The sequence below is a fragment of the Aptenodytes patagonicus genome, chromosome 7, assembly GCF_965638725.1.
Source record: "Aptenodytes patagonicus chromosome 7, bAptPat1.pri.cur, whole genome shotgun sequence".
NCBI classification, from domain to species: domain Eukaryota; kingdom Metazoa; phylum Chordata; class Aves; order Sphenisciformes; family Spheniscidae; genus Aptenodytes; species Aptenodytes patagonicus.
This window is the reverse complement of record NC_134955.1, coordinates 59,493,943-59,515,854: the sequence shown is the minus strand read 5'-3', so window position 1 is coordinate 59,515,854 and position 21,912 is coordinate 59,493,943. Positions and strand designations below refer to the sequence as shown.

The 21,912-nt window shown below is 42.0% G+C and overlaps 1 protein-coding gene across 7 annotated transcripts in view; it reads right to left on the bottom strand.

Moving 5' to 3' along the window:
* Positions 1-21,912, bottom strand: part of EVL (Enah/Vasp-like) — a 164,288-nt gene that overhangs the window by 65,352 nt on the left and 77,024 nt on the right. For 6 of the 7 annotated variants that reach the window (XM_076345442.1, XM_076345443.1, XM_076345445.1 and 3 more), the window contains exons 2-3: positions 11,673-11,841; positions 3,882-4,059 (exon numbers count right to left, since the gene is read on the bottom strand). In XM_076345442.1, coding sequence (XP_076201557.1) covers positions 3,882-4,059; positions 11,673-11,841 — 347 coding nt within the window. Of the gene's footprint in view, positions 1-3,881; positions 4,060-11,672; positions 11,842-20,895; positions 20,949-21,912 lie in introns of those variants that run through there. The other variant, XM_076345441.1, reaches the window with a different exon arrangement.

Genomic DNA, 21,912 nt, shown 5'->3' with positions numbered 1-21,912 from the left:
TTAATGGGAAGTTATTTGTCATGCTAATGGTCTTACTAAATGACACCACTATAGAACCGTAAGCAAGAGACTGGTAATGAGCAAGTCAATGTTATCATTTGCTCTCATTTTGCAGGCTGGCTCAGGACCAGCTCTTCATTTTTTATTGTAAAGGAGAACAGATTAAAGAGATGTATAAGGAAATCAAAGTAATTAGGCATATAAACAAGCTGGCAGGTAAACAATTGTGATTCAGTGAGGCAACTGTCAACCTCTAAAGGAAGGGTGGTACACATTTGTATTATTATTTTATTTTCAGTCTTATTTTATCTCATTTTAGATTGCTCCCAACATGATCGTTAGCATCCTTACAAAGCACGAGACTGAGCTGAGTATGTGTTCAGCTCCTGCACTGCAGGGTTTGCTTTACCCCACCCTGAGGACGCACATTGGAAGAGGCTCCCGGTGACAGTTGCGCACAGCTCCCATCGCAGCACTGAGAATTTGGCCACACTGAAGGTGGCCAGCCCTCTCCGTGGGTAAGAGTATGAGTTCATCCACTGCAGAAATACGATTAGACAGCACGTTTAGACTATGGCTTTTCTCCCAACTTTCCCAAAGTTTGGGACTTCAAACTCCTGGGAGGAATGCCTCCCCAGGGATGATCTCAACATGCAACCCAGGTTAGCATAGGCTCGTGAGTCAGCAGCTGGATTTAGGATCTGATTCAGCCCATTTAACCTTCAGCATTTAATGAAGCACTTGGTATAGTTTTCACTAGTGCCCCATGTAATCAGCACAGAGTGATCAGCACCTCTGTGGTGAATGATCTCAGGTCTCGTAGTCTCTCTTGTGAAGAAGTGGGACAGTACAGTAATTCTGAATGCTAGTTCATAACTGTATATTCATTTGAAGTGACTCATTCATTTTAAAGTCAGCACTGACTAAAAATTATTTCCAACTCCCCAAAACACGGACTGCTACCATTTTTTTAAACTAATTCAGCTTAATACACCATTCAGAAACCCACACTGTTGCTTTGCGACTAAGGCTAGTTATTCTCCCAAATGTTACAGTACCCTGACTCCACATCTGCCGAAGATATGATGCAGTCTCTGATTTTCTGCTGTAGCCTACCATGATTAATTTTAGTCTATGCAAGTGGGCAGGAGAACGAAGGGAGAAGCCAGAATCTGTATCCAGCTACGGAAGATTAGCAGTACCTAAACACAATAATGACTCAGCAGGCAATATATGAAACAAGTAAACATTAGAAATGGCACATCCCAAGTAGTGCACGTAGCATATCCCAAACTGTGGAGCTAGCAGATAGGGTATTCTGTACTAAGGATTAATGTGCCAGAGGGAACCCCTGTTTAACTCTGGTTTTGGTTGAGGATTTTATTAGTGTATGATCAGTTCTGTGCGTACAAATGCACTCCTTAAAGCTGTCATCCATCTGCATAAGCACATGGGCAACTTTAATACATGGATGCATAGATACAATAAATACATTTTTTTCCTAATGATTTTTCCATATGAAAAATCAAACCCTAAAGGAGCACGCAGGCAGCAGAATGGATGGAGTATGCAGGCAGTGGCTGTGCCTGAAAAGATATATCGATATGTGTGTTTGTATGAATTCCTATCTGTATTAATTCATGCCCACAAAACCTTATGCGCTATATGAGCCTAGAAGAGCAGATCTGAAAAAAACATTTTGTACCTTATATCCATTATGTACTTTTGCTGTCAACTCACATGCTGAGATCGTTGCAATAACTGGGAAACCTATGATGACATAAAAGTCCTCAATATAATCTATTATCAATTTGTAGCTAATATAATTTTTAAAAGAAATATTTATAGAAATAAATTTTGTAATAAAAAAATAATTTTGATAAAAATGGATATTTTGGGAATTTGTTTCATAGAATCAGAGTTTTTTAAAAAACCACAAATACTGAAATTCCCTTTAAACCAAATTTCAGGTTTTGACAAGCTCAGCTGTAAAGAATGGGACAACTACCAATCTTTGAAACTTTTAACACTTTATGTATAAGAGAAAAGAGGTTGTTGAAGACTGAATGTATACCAGACCATTTTTTTTTCTAGAAAAGAAAGTAAGAATTTTTTTCATCTGTGACCCAATTCATGTCTGTCTATGTGACAACTACAAACTTTAAATGCAAGCTCTTCAGCATGGGCTGGATCTTACGTCTGTAAAGCATCTAACACACTTTGGTGTGCTAAGTAAATGAATAAAAGAATACCCCCAAAAATGCAAATTATTATTTGCTGTATATTCATAAACTTCTCAGAAATCTAATAGGCTTTTCAAGTACTCAAAAATACTTTCTTAAAATACCTGTTGTTCTTTGCTAGGAGCAGCTAACATAATTAAAGTATCCACTTTAAGATAGTTTCTTTCATTTTAGCCTAAGAGCAATACATTCCCTTCTTGAGACTCATGTTTCCACAAGGCACCTCCCTGGAACAACCTCAAAATCCTGCAAAAAACCCACTCCCTTTGACGGGAAGAGACAGATGGAAAAAAACCCCCAAACTTAATGGCTTTCAGAAGAAAGGCAGATGCATTATAGACATTAAACCAGTCACTACATCAAGACCATAGTCAAAGTATCCAAATTTTGGAGTCTGATCTGGTGGTGTAAAAGGGTTGAGCACGTATGAGCAGCCAACGAGCTCTGTACTCTTCAGAGTTGCATGAGTTTAGGACTGGTGAGTATTGGCCAGATTTCCTCTTGAAGTCTCCTGCTGTGGTACAACTAGAGCTGAAAAAGTTCAAGCTGAAGAAGGCAGAATTCAGTCCTCAGTACTTCTAAATATAGCTCAGCATTTAAGACATTTCTTGACTTTTGATGACTTTTGCATTTGTCAGCTTAATAGGCTGAATGGAAATAGCAAAAGAAAAAAGATAAACTTTTATACTACAAATACACCTTTTAGTAAGACATATTTGTGTATTGAAGGTTGTCAGGAGACAACTTCTCTCTCTAGAGAGCTGCTGTCCATTGCCAGTGAACACTGCAGTGAAACCTGGACGGCAGCAAGTGATGTAAACCTTGACTCACTGTGTTTTTGAAAGGAAAATAGGGCTGCGGTGTGTATTTTGCAGAAAAAAGGACACCACACAAGGATTGCTTTCTGTTCCCAGCCCAGGAGCTGCAGAGGTCATAGGCGTGTAACTGAGGGCAGTACTTCATCCAGATACCGCAGACCAGAAACTGCTTTCCATTGAGAAACCAGGACTTTATGTTGGGCCCTCGTCAAGCTAGTGCAATGACAATTTCACGGAACAGTAAACTTCACCACAAACTTCAGCTGCAGTCAGTATAGTACTTAGGAACAACATCAGTCAATGTCCAGAGTACAAGATTTTCCATTTTGCCTTATGAAATAACCAAGGCACCACACAACCCTCTTTTTGAAAGCCGGCCCACAAGAGCCAATGGCTGTAGCTGACACCCAACACACTGGAAATACCAGCTCCAAGTTCTGCCTTATAAAACGTTGCTAGTTTTACTCTAGCTTCTGTTTAAAGTTATATTCTGCCATCTTACATGTAACACAACGCACACACAGATCCACATAAATCAGTGGGGCTACCTGCCTGCTGAGGCATTTCCAAATAACCAATGATTTCCTATCGCGAGTTAAGGCACCTTGGAAAATAAGAAGGAAGGCGAATAAAACCTGAAAATGTGTACAATTCATACCACAGCAAATGCTGATTTAAAGGCTGTCTACCAGAGACCAACTTTTTTTATTATAACATGTTTTATAATGGCATACTATCCAATACAACTGCACTAGGTGATTGATAACGAGCACTGTAAAATGTCACAGATAAATAAAGAGCTTAGTGACTGCTAATTTACCTCCATCTTGTGAGTTCATGATATTCAGAGCAAACAGCATTGCATTGGAGAACGTGGTAGCCTCTTCTTTGCTTGCAAAATTCAAGCCATAGACCTGCCGTGCATCGCGCCATTGATGAAAGGTAGGTGTTGCTTGATTGTACTTCAGTCCTTTCACAATTGAGTAATTAATCACTACCTGTGATTTGAAAGAGAGGGGTGAAGATTAAAAATAGTTCTTTTTTCAGTGGGGAAAAGAACCCAAACCCTTTCATAAAGGTTAATTAAATTGGTAGAGGCAATTCATATAGCAGCTCCTACACGGCTGTACGGTAAGGCAGTCTGCGTTTCGATGACAGAAGACCCACATCTGGGGGGGAGATTTACAACAGTTCAATTCAGCCTCAGGGACCTGCAAGCTAGTTTTGCAAAATCTATTACCTGCTCATGTTTTCTACAGCACCTCTGCAGGATACAGCTGTGCAGATACTGCAGACAGATGTCAGGAGTCAGGACCAGCAGCTGTTGCCATCTTTTGGGGGATGATCATGCACAATTGTCAGAAAAAGAGCCAGACAGAGCTCTTGGCACTAACCCTGCCCTACAGCAGATGAACGTTTGACTCATTGCACTGGCTCTGCTTTTCTCCTCCCAGGCGCCTGATCACCACCAGCTTCTTATGTCGAGAGAGTTTTTTCTCTAGAATCAGATAGGCAATGACAAAACCAGACAACCAAATATTTCCTCTCCCACCTCCTCCCTTGCTGTACGCACTATAATTTCCAGGTAAGGGATGACTGCAGCAAAAAGCTGTTTCTGTATGTTTTGATTTAATCTGCTAAACACGGTGCCCTGTTTACCCTCGGGCAGGGCACGTGGTACACCCAGCTACACAGTACACCTGGGATCTGACCAGAAACCTCCAACGCTAAAAGTGTAAGCTGCTCTAGCTGAAGGTGGAGAGGCAGGAGTGTCTGCTACACCACTAATAAGCCCGAAGGACCCATGGCAGAGACAGCACCCCTGAGATACCCATGTGTGGACTGACAATGGCACTCTGTTGTGACGTGAACTTAAGAAACAAAATGCCAACAGAAGGGATCATAATTATTCTCATAAACAGGCACAGTGCAGTTGAAAACAGAGAAGGAGTAGGAAATGGAGGCTCCCTCTTCATCAGCCCACACAGGCTGGCGGCAGAAGGGAACCAGGGACAGAGAAACTTAAAATTATGAGCAGGGAAAGTCTGAAGTTCATTATTCAGATATAGCAAATCTGGTTTTGAATATCTGAGATTGTCTCTACAAATGGAGTTATTTTGGCTGGAGTTCCATCAAGAGCCTGAACAATCCCACAATTTCTGGTCCTCATTGAAAGCCAATCAATGGAATTCCTCCATCAAATTAGTTTGTATGGCTTATCTGCAAATTAGGCAGGCTGGACACTGGTATACAGGAGTAGGAAGAGGGACCTTGGTGCACGCTGTCTGGGATCTCACTCTTAGTGCGAGTCTTACCATCCTGGACTTGGTAAGATGGGAACAACAACTGAAGACAAGGGAACAGAGAGCCAGTAACGAATAAATGCTGTACACATACATGCTGTACACAGGTTTTCTGGTGTGTGTGATCCACCTGTGTACAGCATTTATTGTTACAGGTGGATCCCACACACCGGAAAAACCTACCAATACAACTTTTTTGCAGTCTGATTGACCAGTACTTTGGAAAATTTTCTGTTAGTACTATTATTGCATCTAAAAAACTCCAACATATATTAGATTAACAATATTTTTGCTAGATGACTGACAATTTTTCTCAAGTATAAAAGCAGAGTTTTAAAACTAATTCCAAAGATGAATGACTCGTAGCTCTGAGTTTTGACTTTTCACTGGATTGCTAATTTAAATTAGCTGAAAAACATTAGACGAGCACCTAATACATAAGGAGCAAATTGTTTTTCACACATTCCTATTTTTGAAGGATGACATTGTCTCATTGATACAGATAGTTAACAGATGTCTGATAACTATACTATATTAATACATAAAAAATTACAGAAACCAGCAAAGAAGCCACTACACCAGTAGATAATTACAGATATACTCTATTTCTATAATGCATTTACTTACCTGAGCCAGCATTAAACAGTGACACAGCAGATGATAGTCTTTGAATACTTGGTCTAGCTTTAGGCATAAATTATCCTGATGGTTATTGAACATCAGGTATCTGGTCCAACTGTTGCTCTCAAACCAATATCATTATTAAGTTTCCATGTAAATGCACTTGGCAGCAATCAGACCTACACTGCTTTTTTTGCCACATTTCACAGAGAGATTCCTGACCTGTGATCCAAAGGGAGATGCAGGGGCAGCCTACATTTGGTACACAGGCTCCCAAGAGTTGGTCCCCTGAAAATGGGAAACGCATCACCAGCATGCTGTGTGGGAAGCCACCCACACCAACCAGAACGATGTGGAAACCACGTCGCTCTGGTCACAGCAAAGCCGTGAACTCACTCTAAGCTGACAGCTTAGATGATAGCCCTTTTCTCTTGAAAAATGGTGACATCATGCCCATTCTACCACTGAGCATTGGGAGAGCCTGTACTGATGTTGCTCACACTCAAGGAGTCTCTGGAGCATCAAGTAGACTCATGCCTGGCTTACTAACCCAACAGTTTCAACATGTACCAATTTTTAAGTCTTCCAACCACTTCTGAGTAGCTTAACCAAGGGAAGGCACAGCCAGGATCTTCGAGGAAATGTTTAGAAAGATTGTAAGCTTCTACCAGGCTTTGCAAAGTGAGTATTTCTCACCTACTAAAAGAATCTTCCGTTTCAAAGGACAGCACTATTGAAGTCCAAAGAGCACCAGAGGGTGCAGTGCAGTTGTATAATGAAAGACAGAAATTGTAAAAACCTATGCCAAAAATCGTTTAATAGAAGTCAGGCAAACTGTTCAAAATTTGCTTTCCCAGAACATCAACCCAAGGAACTCGGAGAATCCGCTCTGCTCTGAGGGTTTGATCCCTTGAGTAGAATGAAGACAGAATTTGCATGTTGACCTTCAGTAATCATCAGAATGCCTACGCATGTTATACCTTGTCTTCAAACTCAAAACAGAGAGTTTAAAACTGGGAAATATAAAATAGCCAGAGTTTCATTTTATCTCCTTTGGCTAATGCTTCTAAAAAACAGAGAAAAGAGGAGGGGTTCTCCTGCTGTTGTTAAGAATGAGTGCACAAATATATCTTGTACAGATGGTGTAGAGACTCTGCAAGGCACATGATGATAAGTAAGTGCTTCAGAGCAGTAATTAAAATAAAGAAGGTCTCCCTGTTTGGAGCACAGGGGGGGTTTACAGGTGTTTCTAAGGGATCTTTACTCTAAGGCTTCATATGCCAGTAAGATAGCATCTGCCATGCTGAGCAGACCAACAGTTCATCTTTTCATCTTCAGTTGTAGTCTCTAATAGGTGAATTGGAGAAACTTACTGGAAATCTTGCAGAAAGAAGCAATGGATTTGTCCATAACAAACAGTTCTTCCTATAACCCTTCACCAAGAGCTTATCTTAAAAGCTGAAACATGACATTTTATGGGCCTACTTTTTCTTTCCCAACCCCTTTTACTATTTCCTATCCTGAAACAAAGTAGTCTTGCTGCTGATATAAATGTCTGCGTTGTTTTGAATGCTGTTAAATTATGGATTTCAATGATCTCATATGGCAAGGAGTTTCACAGACCAGTTGTGCATAGTATTAATATGTTGACACCTTTCAATGTTCCTATCACTATAATGTTAAAAAAATGATTTGCTTCACTTCTACCTGGTACTCTCCTCACCCTTTCATCTCAGTTTCAAGTGTAGGCTCTCTGAGGCAGGCAGAGAATTTTGGGATCTCTGAAAAAAGCTCAAAACCAAGAAGCCCTTCCCTTTGACTGCACTCTGTAGGCTGCTGAGCTATAAATTGTCAGGAGTGATGATGGTGGTGTTTGACAGGACTCACAGGAATGGGGCTAGAAGGAACTGATGGGGCCTCAGGACCACATCTGAGGTGTAACCACAACCAAGATCATGGGAAGAGTTCCCACAAAAGTCTTACCGCCCATACTCTTGCTTATCGAACCAGAACAAGACATTTGCTTGTTTCTCCAGAGTACAAATGGTTCAGAAGTTTGTTATCAGCTTGGGGTCTGCCGCGCTGCAAGCACTCAGACCCCTCTCATGGGGAGCAGTCGAATAATTGCTAAAACAGGGAGGATATGGCGTAGCAACTAAAAACTGCTACATTTCTTTATTTCTGTAAGCAGGCCCAAACCTGACCAACTTCTAATAAGTTACAGCGGTAATTAATTGGTTCTTTATTTTTCAAAAAATGTGGTTTAGTTTATATCGCAAGAATGCTGTCCCCATTTCAGTTTTGGCTTAGGCTCAAATGTAAAACGTCCCACCTTCCCCAAGGCCCTGTTTTTACATTCACTTCTTAGCCACATCAATACACCAAACCCTCAGGAGAGATGATTTACTTTTGTTCAGCTCATGCCTTTCGGTGATGAGATCATGCTGAGCTGAAATCACTTGATGCAAAATCATCATTTTAAACCCTCAGTTGAGGAGGACTCTGAACTGGGGAGCTACTGCTTGTCAGCTAAGCCATAAAGATGGACCACTTGTATGTTTTTAGCTTTGCGAACTTCTTGCATGGTGACTGAAGCTTGCACACTTCACCTTTACAACAGGCTAGGTTACAATGACAGCTGGCAAGTCACAACACAGGGGTAAACCATTTGCCTGTGACTGCTGGGCTATGAGAAAATGAAGGCTGCAAGGAAGCATCAAAGCTCCTGACATCAAGCGATTGCAATACTGATCTGGCCTTAGCTTCAAACCAGTTCTGGCCTCTGTGGCTACTTCAAAGCTTCAAAAGTCTGCTTCTGGTTTTCTGAAGATTACTGCTCATGCCAGCATGAGTCTATGCAAATGTGCACGTCTGTGCAGAGCAGAAAGGGGAATTCATGCACTGCTGGTCTGTAACTTAGCGCTGCTACTGCACGCAAGCTTGTGATGAGCACGTCACCCAGACACATAAGGAGAACAAGAGGTCGGGTGACCACTTCCCGGTGGTGAGAATGAAGCTCGAGTTCTGCCACTCTAAAAACCATATTTCTTTGCGGTGAACATTTTAGACACCGTCAGCTAGAGAAGCAGATAAACACAGATACAGTAAGCAGAATGAGAAGACAGTATCATAAACTCTAACACATGTGCCAAAAAAGGGCTGGAAAACAGAAAGGCAGCTAGACAAAGACAACAAAAGGAGCCTAGAGAAGAAGATACGTGAAGAAAAAAAGATGAAAATTAAAGAGAGAGATTATTAGAGGTGTAACATAAAACAACAAAAATTAAAAGGGAAACATTAAAGGCAGGCAAGGGTGAAGTCATGAAGATTATTCTAGTCTGCGCCTTGCCAAACAGTACATAACAAAACTTAAAATCGTTCCTCTGTGGTATTGTTGTGCTACATATTTTAAACTAGTTTCTCAACTCTTGGAAATCTGTGTAGCTTCATTAGCTTCATTATATGCCAAATCACATATTAGCTGAAGACTGGTTCTTTTCAGAAAAACATGGCTTTCCTGCCAAAGCAACAGCTTTTACTAAAACCTCACTTCAGTGTGATTTAGCACAACCTGAGAGCAAGCATGAAATGGCTTGTACAGAGAATTATTTTAACTGAAATTCATTTTTGTTCTCGTTAAATACAAATACTTAGCAAGCCTAGCAAGCTTATGATTCCATGAGACACATATAAAATATATTAAATTCTGAATCTTGACACTTTCAGAATGTTTCTTTTATTAATACTACTATGCTACACTGTCTTGAATTTACTTCATTCATAATACTGGATTTTTGTAATCATATTTAAGGTGAATACTTTCTTTTAGACAGTTTTAAGTGACTAAGGTAACGTGTACTTTTTTGTTTGTTTGAGGGAGGATTTTTAGTCTTTAAACTCTAGAAAAATATATTCTTCTATCTGTTTCCTTCTGAATTGAGATGATTTTTAAATGGCATGCAGCCTCTTCGGTGGAGGAGTCCTCTGTCTGAGGACTTCCTCATAAGTAGGAACATTTGCAAGCAAATAGAATGTTACAGTTAATGCAAAACATGTTTAAAGTACAGATCAAGATTTGACTTTTTAATATATCCTACTCTTTAAATTGTATACTCTGATTAAGACAGACCTTTGGTACGTAGTCTCCCTTACATATATATGTAGACTTTATGACTTTTGCTTGTTTTACACCAGCTATTCAGACCCATCTTAGATTGTAGTCACAGGAAAATCATTTACATTCACCTGCTGGCTACATAAAATAAACAGCTAGCATGGCCTGTTACAAAGCAGTACCGGCTTTCACAACTGACTAAGAAGCCACTGTATTTAATTTATTTTCAAAAATATTTTCTATTTTTGAAATGGAACTACATTAATATATTGCCTTTGCTCTACTGAGAAGGATAAAAGCAGTGGCAGAAGGTAAGGCAGATGTTTCGGAAGTGCACTGTAAGGAGCTGAAAACTGATGTGCTAAAACCCCCACCTATTTCTATTCGGCTTTTTTTTTTCAAAACTGCGTATATGGACAGTGTAGAAAAGTCATTAACACTTCTAGTAAGCAACCTGACTAGCTTTTCCAGTTGGCCCAAGCATCATTACAGCTGACAGCTGAGGGACATCATCTGCATTTCCATGAGCAGATCGCTCAGTTTAACACTTGTGGCAGCTGACGGGTGGTGGTGCCCCGGCTCCCGCTCTCCAGTTTGGCTAGGCTAGGCTAGGCTAGGCTAGGCTTGGCTTGGCTTGCCCTGCCCCTGCCCATCTCGTGCCGGTGGCGGTGCTCGTCACACCTTCCCAGGAGGCAACACCGCTCTCTGAACCAACAGAAAATCAATCACCCACTTTCTTCTGATTCTTCTGCCAGGCTGAGGGCTCGAGGTGAGCGTGGCAGGTGGGCAGGCTGGGCAGGCTGGGCTGCCACCACTGTACCGGCCTCACGCCAACACACAGAGGGAGTACCTGGCTCTGAAATGTCTGCTCTGAAATGTAAATGGCACAACAGTATAGCACCGCTACTCCCCCCCAAGTATATTTTTGTAATTTAGGGTCTAAACATGACATTTGGTTACGGATGGCATGTACCGCCCAGCATGCCTGCGAGCCAGGCTGCCAGGAGCTGGTGGCCGAGGAGGGTCTGATCCCAGTTCTGATTATCTAAATCCCATATAACTCCTTTAATACCCAAGGAGGTCCCACGGACTTAGGCTGCAGTAAATCAGATCACGGTGTGCACCTAGGATTTTAAAATGCATTATGAGGAACTAATTACTTATCACAGCAATGTAATAATCGCGCTTTGCAAGATGGCAGTGCAGAATGATTGATTTATTTTTCTTTTTTATACATAGTACTAAAAACGAGCCAAAAGTAAGTTGGGGGAGCTGAGAGCAAAACCTGCAGAATGAAATAAGACTCATTTCACAAGCAAAAATGGGGAGGGGGGGGAAATAACATTAAAATCTCTCTCGCATTTACCAAAAGTTCTGTTTGCAAATAAGCAGTAATAAATTATGATATATTCTGTGCACAAAAAATTATACAAAATCTGAATGACTGGAGTAAACAGACTCATAGGCACCTTGCAGGGAGCAGGAAATGTTGCTAGACTGCATTAAGTATAGAACTGATGGTATCAAACGAGATCAAAGGTTAATTTACAGGAAACTCGATACAGTTACTCACTTGTTGATCTTGCAGTTTAACTCCAACTACCCTGAAGGTGTTAGTGGCCGTGTTGTGGTATATGTTGATTCTGCTGAATCCCTGCTGTCCAGGTTTGATTGGCACCCATTTCTTACTGGTATCGTCATAGACCATAACTGAAGCCCGGGCTTGGCAAATACTCTGTTCACTGGAGGGCAAAACCAACAAAATCAGGAAAAAAAACAGTGAATTTGCTGCATACTACTGAAAACATCTAAAGGAAAAGAAACCAACAGAAATCATCAGAACTACTTACAACGTATGTTTTACAAGGGATCTGCTAATCCTTTGAATGCAATCTGCCTGTTAAATTAAAACTGGAATGTATGTGTTCATAGACTTAAAAAAACTACAGTATGCTGCTGTTTTGAACTGATAATCTATTTTATATAAAAATATTAGGCCCTGAGGAATAACTTGTATCACACAAACGTTATGAAAACTGTCCAACAGTATGAATGCTCCATTTATTTTATGTATCTATTGGCAAGTGAAGCTTTTCACATTTGCATGAAAACTTACCAATATTTTACAGCTTACTGACAAAATAAACGTGACATCCACAGCTGAGTTACACATTTAAAACTGGAAGCAAGCAGACCTTGAACCAAAAGCCACGTTAGGTAAACTGAAGAAATGAATTACGTTAATCCAGCTGACGCCTAATACCCAGACCCGCTGACGCACTTAAAAGTCTCAGAATACACAGTGCAAAACACAGAGGAACTCTTTTTTCCTTCATGCTAGTAGCAAAGAAAGTGGAAAAGGGGAATCCACGTGTTAAGTACATAGCCATTATTTTGTATAGCATTAATAACTATTTTTCTTCTGTAGATTCACAGAAATTCATGTTCTTTACCTCTTGCTTGCATATTCGTGACTAATATACGTATACTAGATTTGTGCTAAAACACACCCTTCATGTGCAAGAAATGCCACTGGCAAATACTGTTGAGGTGACATGTCAATACGGATCAGGATTTCAACTCCTGCTCTCCTGACTTCCCAACCACTTTTCTTATACCAGAGGGAAAAAGAGTTCCTTATACAAAGAAAAAAATGAATCCTCCAAATTTTGGAGATTTGAGATCTTCAGATGTAACAGGGATTTTCAACAAGCAAATAGCGCATCTTAGGCCTAAATAAAACTGTTAGCATTTATGTCCTGCAAAAATCTTAAGTTCATGACTGTCCTATTAACTTTAGGCCTATATATATTTATATATACTTCCCTTCCTTAGCCCAAGCCATATTAAAAAATTTTTGGCAATGCAATATCAAGTGGTAATCCACTTTGCACACAAATCCTTTTTTTCCCCCTTTTGCATATAGGTCTTTGTTTTCGTTTTGCCTCAGTAATGCCTCACTTGCACACAAATACACGAGAAGCTACTGGGTGGTGCTAAACTGTATCGCTGCACTGCCACCGTGCCAAATTACACCACTTGTAAATTATAGCAACTGCTGCAAACCCAAACCCACCCAACCCCATCACTGTCATCATTTTAATGAAAGGGAGCACATTACTGCAAGTATTAAGAGGATCTGGGTAGATTACAGCAGCAATTTTCAGTCTTTTCTGATTTGTGGGTCTCAAAAAAGATTTCCATGGCAGATGCATCCCCCATTGTACACTAAAGCCTACTGACTCTGGCTTGTTTTATCAGTCACTTCGCATAGCCTCCAGGTAGCCCACAGACCTCCTCCAGGCTGTGGGTAAGAGCCTGAAAACTCTTCACAACGTTTACAGAGGGAGCAATGACGCTGGCAGACATGTCCATAAAGAACGAGGTAAGAAAATTCAGAATAAATTGTATTTTTATTACGTAGCATGGAAACAGCTAGATTCTGTTACTGGAGCAATATATTCAGATCAGAAAGACTAAACATTATTTTATTTATATTCTCTAGAATTTATAAAATCAAGCTCATCCACGAGTTGCTGTTGCTTTGTTACGCGAGATACCTGGAGAACAGCTGCACCTTTGCTGATGTACTTGCCCAGCAAATACCTCTCCATCCCTTTTTTTAAGATAAGCTAATGTCTCGTGGCAGCTTCTCCATATCTGACACTAGCAGCTGAGGGATTTGAGCTCACTCCAGCATGCCTAATCCTTCAACTGGTGCAAGAGCCGCAGACTGGCAGCAGTGGCGGCATTGCCTGCATCCTCCAGACCTGCCTGGGGATGCTCACTCTGCCTCGGATTCACAGATTGGGAGGATGGGAGAGAAATGCACCAGCAAGAAGGCAACTACACTGGATTAGCTTTGCCATGTGGAAGTGGAATGGCTAAAAACAATCTCTGGTGCAGTCCTGTGGCTGGATGGTGCCCACCTGCCTGTGCTGCCAGGTGCCTCGTGCCACCTCCAGCTCCAGAGGTGGGGGAAGCATCAGTTGCCTGGGGCCACAGCAACCCCCTGCCCAGCGAGCCAGCAGGCGCCCAGAAAACATGGTCCCCGGGAGAGTCACACTCAGCCAGCGTGACACTGGGTCCTTCACAGGCCTTGCCAGTCACTACAAGCCTTGCTGTACTAAAGTAAGCAAGAGCACGCCGCTGGTTTCATCAGAGAAAGTCTGGGACCCAACGTTGTCTTCGTTTCAGGTGAATTTTGGAACCACAATTGCCATGGGCTCCTTAATTAGTCAAAATTAATTAAATTATCCTTAAAACAAAGAGAACACACCTAACTGTACAGACATGAGGGCCTTACCATGGCATTATTTGTAATGCCATATCCAGATTCCAATGGATACAGCAACTTTGCCTTCAGACTTCTCTGCAATTGAAAACTGCAGCAAAGAACCCCCCTACAACCTCATGATTGAAATACGGATACAGACCCCAGGAGCAATATTTAATGCATGACAACCAATTGTTACTGTAACATAAAGCAACACATCAAGCTCAATCCCTGCTCTCCCTGCAGCCAATGGAAGTTTTTCATCATTCATTTAAATGGAAACAGGATTAAGCCTGTTATCTGGCCTCCAGTGAAATAACAGAAAGGAACATAAAACAAGTACAGCACAAGGGGAATCCTTTCCTGCAAAGCACTTCATCAATCTTTCAAAACCTAAAGTGCCCCCAGGGACCCATTGCTAGCTTGCTGTCTCACCCTAAATGGAGGTGTAACTCTTTATGCTTGAAGACTCTTTACTCGTCCTACCCACAAAAAGCACAACTCTCCCACTGCCACTTTAAGGGGCTTCCCTGAAAACAGACCAGAAAACATTCCTCTTATAAAGGTCAGTGAGTACCTCTCTATTACCCTCTGTGGAGTCCATTACTTTAAATGTAAATCAAGCAACGTTGGTTTCACGAAGCTCCAGCAAAATTTTCTGTTATTTTTGGAACCATACACCATTAATACTTATGTCAACTATGCGTAACAGGTAATAAATATGGGTTTTAGTCACACTATTGTGCAGTCACATTCCTTCTCCATGAGAAGAATCTGGCAGGTATCAGTATTTATACACAGTCATGAGTGTAGCTTCTAGAATTTGCCTTATTTTCCTAAGAATACACAAAAGTTACTGAGAAATGGGTATGTGTGGGAGAAGATTCATCGTTTCACATACCTTTCCAAATATTACTAATTCCCCTATTGATTTTTTATGTTACAGTAACATGCCAGTCGTCAGACTCATCCACCTGGGTTTCCACCATAGGCAATTACTTGCAAAGAAGATAAAAATTGCATCATGAAGGGGTCTTAATTACAACATTGTTCATGTTTGTGCATAACATCTACTCCAATGCGCTGCAGTATGCTCTAGGGCAGATTTGAGACATTTTATTTATATGTGGAGGGGAAAGCGTTCTTACTAGGGACCCCTTTACACCCAAAACCTAATATCCACCCCTATCTATTCTGAAAACATTTTCTCCTCAGTGCTTTACATCTGTGGGATGGCAAACCTCTGTACCAGGACCACTTATTTGCCTGAAGTTAAAGCAAATCTGCTTAACTTCATATCTGATAGAAGCAGGCTGCACTGGGAAATCCTTTGTTCACAGCTGGTACCTAAAATCCAGCATTCATCGTTGAGATTTATAGACTATTGTTTCAATATTACAAAACTATAAATTAAAAAAAATATATATGTCTGCAGGCGATTCTGTTTGCTTCATTTTGTGTAACCCCTTTTTGACCCACTGTCTTCCATCTCTTCACAATTAGCTAATTTGGAGTTAACCCTTCTTGTAGGGGTCAACTTTGACCCTTTTTGCCCAGCCCTGGTGAGAGTGGGCAGCCAAGCACAGCGCCTGGGCTGTGTGGCATGCTTGGGCTGGCCACACAGATTTGCTGTATCCTCCTTGCTTTGCTAGCTACGGTGTCAGCAGCACTTCCAGCCCCAGATAAGTCACATCAAGCTTAAAGGTACCAGTTAAGGTACAGAGACTACTGCATTCAGGGAGAGCAGTTGGGGGTAGCAATGAGAATCATAGAATCATAGAATCATGGAATCATTAAGGTTGGAAGAGACCTCTAAGATCATCGAGTCCAACCATCAACCCAACACCACCATGCCCACTAAACCATGTTCCTAAGTGCCTCATCTACACGTCTTTTAAATACTTCCAGGGATGGGGACTCAACCACTTCCCTGGGCAGCCTCTTCCAATGTTTAACCACTCTTTCAGTAAAGAAATTTTTCCTCATGTCCCAATGAGGCTGCACTTCGAGACAGTGCTGCAATGAAGGCGGCTTCATCCAGAAATGTCTCTCCTTTTCCATCTGTGCAGAACTTGAAAAATGCAGTCCTTTCTTCCTGGCTTTTAGTAGATTTATGATTACCAGGGTCTCATAGCCAAAAAAGAGCCACAAAGGAGTATGGAAAAGATAACACAGGGAGTCTTAGGGAAAATATCTGTATTTTTTGTGAATTATCACATGAGACTTAATGGGTCTGCTTGACATCACCTGGCTGACTGCAAGTAATTAAATCGGAGGAGGAAACATAGGGGGAAATAAAATGACAGAAATTACTGTGGAGGTTGGGAGTGGGGGAGCCACGGATCAGGGAAAAGTCCTCCTGCTTCACTCTGCCTAGCCCCGTGGGTTATCCAAATATAAAAGCAAAAAGCTCAGGATGGAACCACAAAAGACCTGGCATAGAGAACAGACAGAAAAAAGGAAGTAAATTGTAATGTTTGGAGGCAAGTCTTTGGTAGAGAGGCTCTGAAGGGTCTCCAAGGCTTTTCTCTCCTGTCCCGGCCTGAGAAAAAGACGAGAGGCCAAGCTGAACTGCTCCTTCATTGACCTGTTTTCCCTACCTACAAGGTATCTGCTTATGAATAAAACTTTTGCAGAGCGTGGTACTGAGTTGCTGAGCCCACCTCTGAACAGTGACCCTGGGCAGAGCCTGCCGTGGCACAAGGTTATCCCAGCCCTGCCCCGGACCCCCCTGTCCAGCACGAGCCACCCAGAGGGAAATGGGAGAGGTTTAAAATACTTTCTCCTAGAGCCACAGCAATGTCGTACAGCTTTTGGAGGGTCACCGAATCATGCTCACAAAAGGTGTAAGAAATGATGGCAACTAACCAACTTCAGGGTTAAACACCTAATTCTGTGGGCTCTACTCCAGCATGCCAGCTGGACCAGGAGACTTCCACTATCTTTTATATTTACAGACACAACTGTTTCCTTGGGGCAGAAATTCACTTAGCATAAACTGTGAAAGCTCCCCTGATAGAAATCAAGCTATCATGCTTTGAACATATTACAGATCTACCTTGTTTCAAGCTGCGCACAATTCTCTCACTTTCAAATGAGCTGTCTTCAGCTATTCTTAGGAAATGCAAACAGCTACTTTCACAAACATTTACCTTATTTTTAATTTCTATTTCCCATCCATTTCCCCCCCATGCACTATAAATGATTTATAATTAAAAATTATTTTGGACTGACCTAACCATCCTTATTGGTGTCAGAAATTGTTAATACTTCTTTGCCCAAGGCTTGTCCTACCGGGGAACAAACCCTCAGCACACAGAATGTGTGAGATAACTCACAAGCCATTTAACACATCTCGCTCTACTTGTCCACTGTGTCTGCCCACAGAAAGTCACAGTTGTGTGGTTAAACCTGACATGCAAGAAATAGATGCTGATGCTGATTTAAGAAGCCAACAGAATTCTCTCAATGTCAGCTTAAACAGCTAACGTAAATGCAAAATCCTGTATATGGAGACTTGTGGTCTGTATGGTACGTATCTGTGTTAACCTCAAAATTAGTAAGCTACAAGTTGTGTTCCTGCAGTATTTAAAGTGTACTGCAAACTCAAATGGACTAATTTTCTAAACATTTTAATTGGTTCCACTACAACAAATATAATAATGACTGGGATGCAGAAGAAGTATTTCAGTAGTAATCTTTATAGAAACAGGTGGACATTTCTCTCAGACAACTGGATTTACAGAACAAAAAACCTGGGAGACCCTCTGAACACAAGTCAGTCAGGTCATCTGGGCTCATATAGACCATCTGAGATCTGAGCTCATGACAGATAAAACTTGCTGTAGTGCAGTGGCTCTCCAGCCTTCCCACCAGAGATTCACCACCAGCTTTGCTCATGACCCTATTTCTCCAACACAGCATCAGTCATGCTTGTGACTCCTTCTGGGACCTCCTTTTTCAAAGTCTACTCTCCTCTGCAACCAAACTCACAGGACAGTCGGTGTCACCATCGTTCACCCTACCTCTGTCCCAGAGCACTGAAGAACTTATTTCCTCAGCAAGGCAGCAAAACCTCACAGTGAAAGAACAGCATTTAGCCGTTCCACTAAAGGACACTGGAAACCCAAAGGGACTTTACATCCAGATAGGAACTTTTAATCCTCAGTGACATGCAGACACCTGAATGTTTTCTAGCAGACATTTAGAAAAATAGCAGCTGTCACAGTTTCATATATAATATGGAGGTGCCACAATGACTATGTCCATTTGCTTTTCTGAGTCCTACTTCCTGGGACCCCTTGAAAAACCAACCCATGGACCCAGTGGTCAGAAGTCCTCAATTTGCACTCACTCCTGCTTGCCTGCCTGTGCAGAGAGACCTCCACGACAGTGCTGCCCTTGCCCCAGTCAGCCTGAAGTGAAACCCAGTTCCCAGGGGAGCTGCTCTTTTTTGGTCTCCTGCTCAGCTTGCATGTACACATGTAAGATCTGCCTTTGGTGCTGGGCTTTGGCTGCATTGCCGGTAGGAGATGAGCCTTTTGCACCGAGCATCTGCTGCAGGTGCCTGGCCGTCATCTTTCTCCACTGTTAAACTCCAGCATCTAAACAGTTTAATATTAAATACCTACAAGAAAATAGTACAAATACAAAGCCTCCTTCATAAGCAGCTCTCAAAAAGACTGACGCTGTTAAATAAAGTCATGACACACCTGCAAGATAAATACATATTTTACAGAGCAGGAAATGGAAATACTGGTACCTACAGCGTTAACAAGAATAAGATGAACACCAGTTCACCTCCACAAGAAAGAGTATTTAAGAGTTACTCTTCTTTCTGCTAGCAATGAGGCATTAATTTTGAATTCTCCCTTATTACATTGGCATACCCAGTGGGAATTGCCATGTCCAATACCTGTTGCAGACATCCATTGCAGACACTTCAGCTGGAAACCAAAAAAGAAACAGTTTATGAGGCACCCAGGTCTCACACTAAGCCAGGACTTTGGGAGATGAGTTGATAAATCCGGGAACATGCACGCAATCCTGGCATGACCAGAGAAACTTGCATAACCTTCTGTCACCCCTCAGTGCTCTTCAGCACAGGACAAGTGAGTAGAAATAATAAAAAAAAAAAGTATGCAAAACAATAATGCAGTGGAAGAGATGTGCCACCTGGGCCTGACTGCCAGTCCAGAGCAGCTCAGTCCTCAGCACCGCCAGTGAAAGTCCGCGGAGAGCCCTGACCTCTCGGTGTCTGCCGCAGCACTTAAATAGCACATCTGCCAATCAGTGGAGATTTAGGGCCAGCGGAGTGGCCGCAGATTGATGCCCTTGTAAGCCGGCACATCTGCTTAGTTTATGTTGCTGAGATTTTGAAACTACGTGGAGGAGTTAATTTTAACCCATCACTTTTCTGGTAGGTTTTGCAAACTGAAGCGTAAGAATCTAAATGATTCTAAGGGGAACTGCAGTCATCAGTATCTCAACTCAACATCTTAAAAAAATGCTTTAAGAGAACTGCTTTGCAAAAGGCACTTCATAGTGGAAGCGTAGTGATTCAGAGAAGTGCCATTGCTGCCAGGCAGCCAGACTCCCAGAGCCATGCCGCGCTCCAGGAAACTTTCCCTTCAGCTTCCACCTGCTCCAACAAGGTCAGGTCACTCCTGTCTCCTAATGGAGAAACAGCATTGCTCTGTTAATGTTTTAATTCACGCAACATTTCTTTCTGCAGTGAAGTGTGGTTCACTTTCAGATTTTGCATACCACCTTGAAGATATACTTTGGGAGTTCCTACAAGTAAATATCAAGTAAATGTTTAGAAGTTCCCAAAAATAAATCAGGTAAATGGCCTGGGGAAACACTATGAACCCAATTAGTCAAAAACAGTAAAAAAGCAACTTGACTAGATCAGGTTGCTATTAATATAAACTATTTCCCTTCACCCTTAAATTGCAGAAATAAAAACAAGAAGTAACTAATCTTGTAAAATACACATTATGCAAACCCCAAAACTGAACTGTCAAGTGAAAATACATGACTGAGGGCTCTCACTCATGGGCCAGCCATATCCATATTTCAGGATAACAATACCTTAAACAAAGGCTTTGAAAGATCATAATCGTAACTAATAATCAGGAGAGGCAGACTCCTAAGTGAATACAGGAAATCAACATAAAGGTCTTTCATTAAAGCTGGCGTTGCTTTGCCTTGGTTTCCCTTCAGTCAAGAAATGCAAATAAACCTGTGACAATTCCCCTGGAGCTGATGGAGGCAGACCAGGAATGAAGGAGGCTCACTCCGTCAAGTCAGCCTCTCCCTCACTGCCAGGGGATGAATATTAATGTAGCATTGCCATAAAAGCTTAGTTACCATTTTATAATTATAAATTATCCTATGAGGCTATAACCAAAATGCAGACCTTCTGCATTTATGACAATACACACTCTCCTTCCCACCCAGTCACATTAACCCTGGTCAACAAACTCCCTGCCATCCTGCACAGTCCCCAGATACTTACGTGCCTGCCATCAAGGAAGACCTGGTCAGATAATCCCGCAGGAGTATACACTCAAGTCCGGCACGTGTGCTTAAACCCAAATAGGCTATTTCACCTGATGACTGAGCAGAAGACAAATTTGGCAGGGAGACAAGCCAGGAGTCTCTATGAAGACTTATAACCAAAACAGGAAAGGGAAGCGCTATCAAGAGAGCAGAGGGCAGGAAGTAACACTTGTACGGCAGGGGCGGGGAGGGACTTTAAAGAAGAAATGTATTCTTTCTTTCAGCTGATTTACTGAACGAAAGTCCAAACAATATAGATTAAGATTAGATGCGCCACCTTTGCCTCATTGGTGGCATGGATATTAAAAACATTTCGCTTATTTTCTCAAGGTACAGCTTCACCATCCAAGAAAAAGAAAAAGCAAACAAACCTCAGACCCAGAAAAAATTGCTATTATTCATTTATGGCATAGGCGTTTGCACGGTGCAGAACCAAACCCTGGGGCCCCATCGGTACCAAGTGCCCCCGTCCTGCCTTGCCACCAGCCTAGCATTGCCTGCCGGTTGGCTGGGGGCCAGCTCCAGCTGGCACGGCACAACGCCCAGGCTACTGCACGCTGACTCCCAGATACCATGGCAATACAGTTTTTGGGTGGGAGCTGCCTTACACCTGGCTAACTCAGGGTCCAGCCAGACCAAAAGCTTTTTTTTGGTCCATCTCCAACCCCGTTGTCCTACTTGGGGCATCACCATAAATACATAAACTAAGAAACACATCTTCATGAAAGGAGGTAAGCGATCAAGTAGCTTATAGAAGGACATGGGAGAATTCTCCAACATTTAAAAAACAAGACAAAATTTGCTCCATGGGGTATGTAAGTAGTGCATGCCCTCCCTCCATCACCAGCAGCTGGGAGAGCCCCTGTTTGGCTCAGCAGCGGGCTGAGCCAGGTAGCAGCCCTCAGCCAGCTGGTACCTGGCGACAGCAAAGATGAGACTTCATCACCTCTCCCCTGCCTGCCCCGCGCTAAGC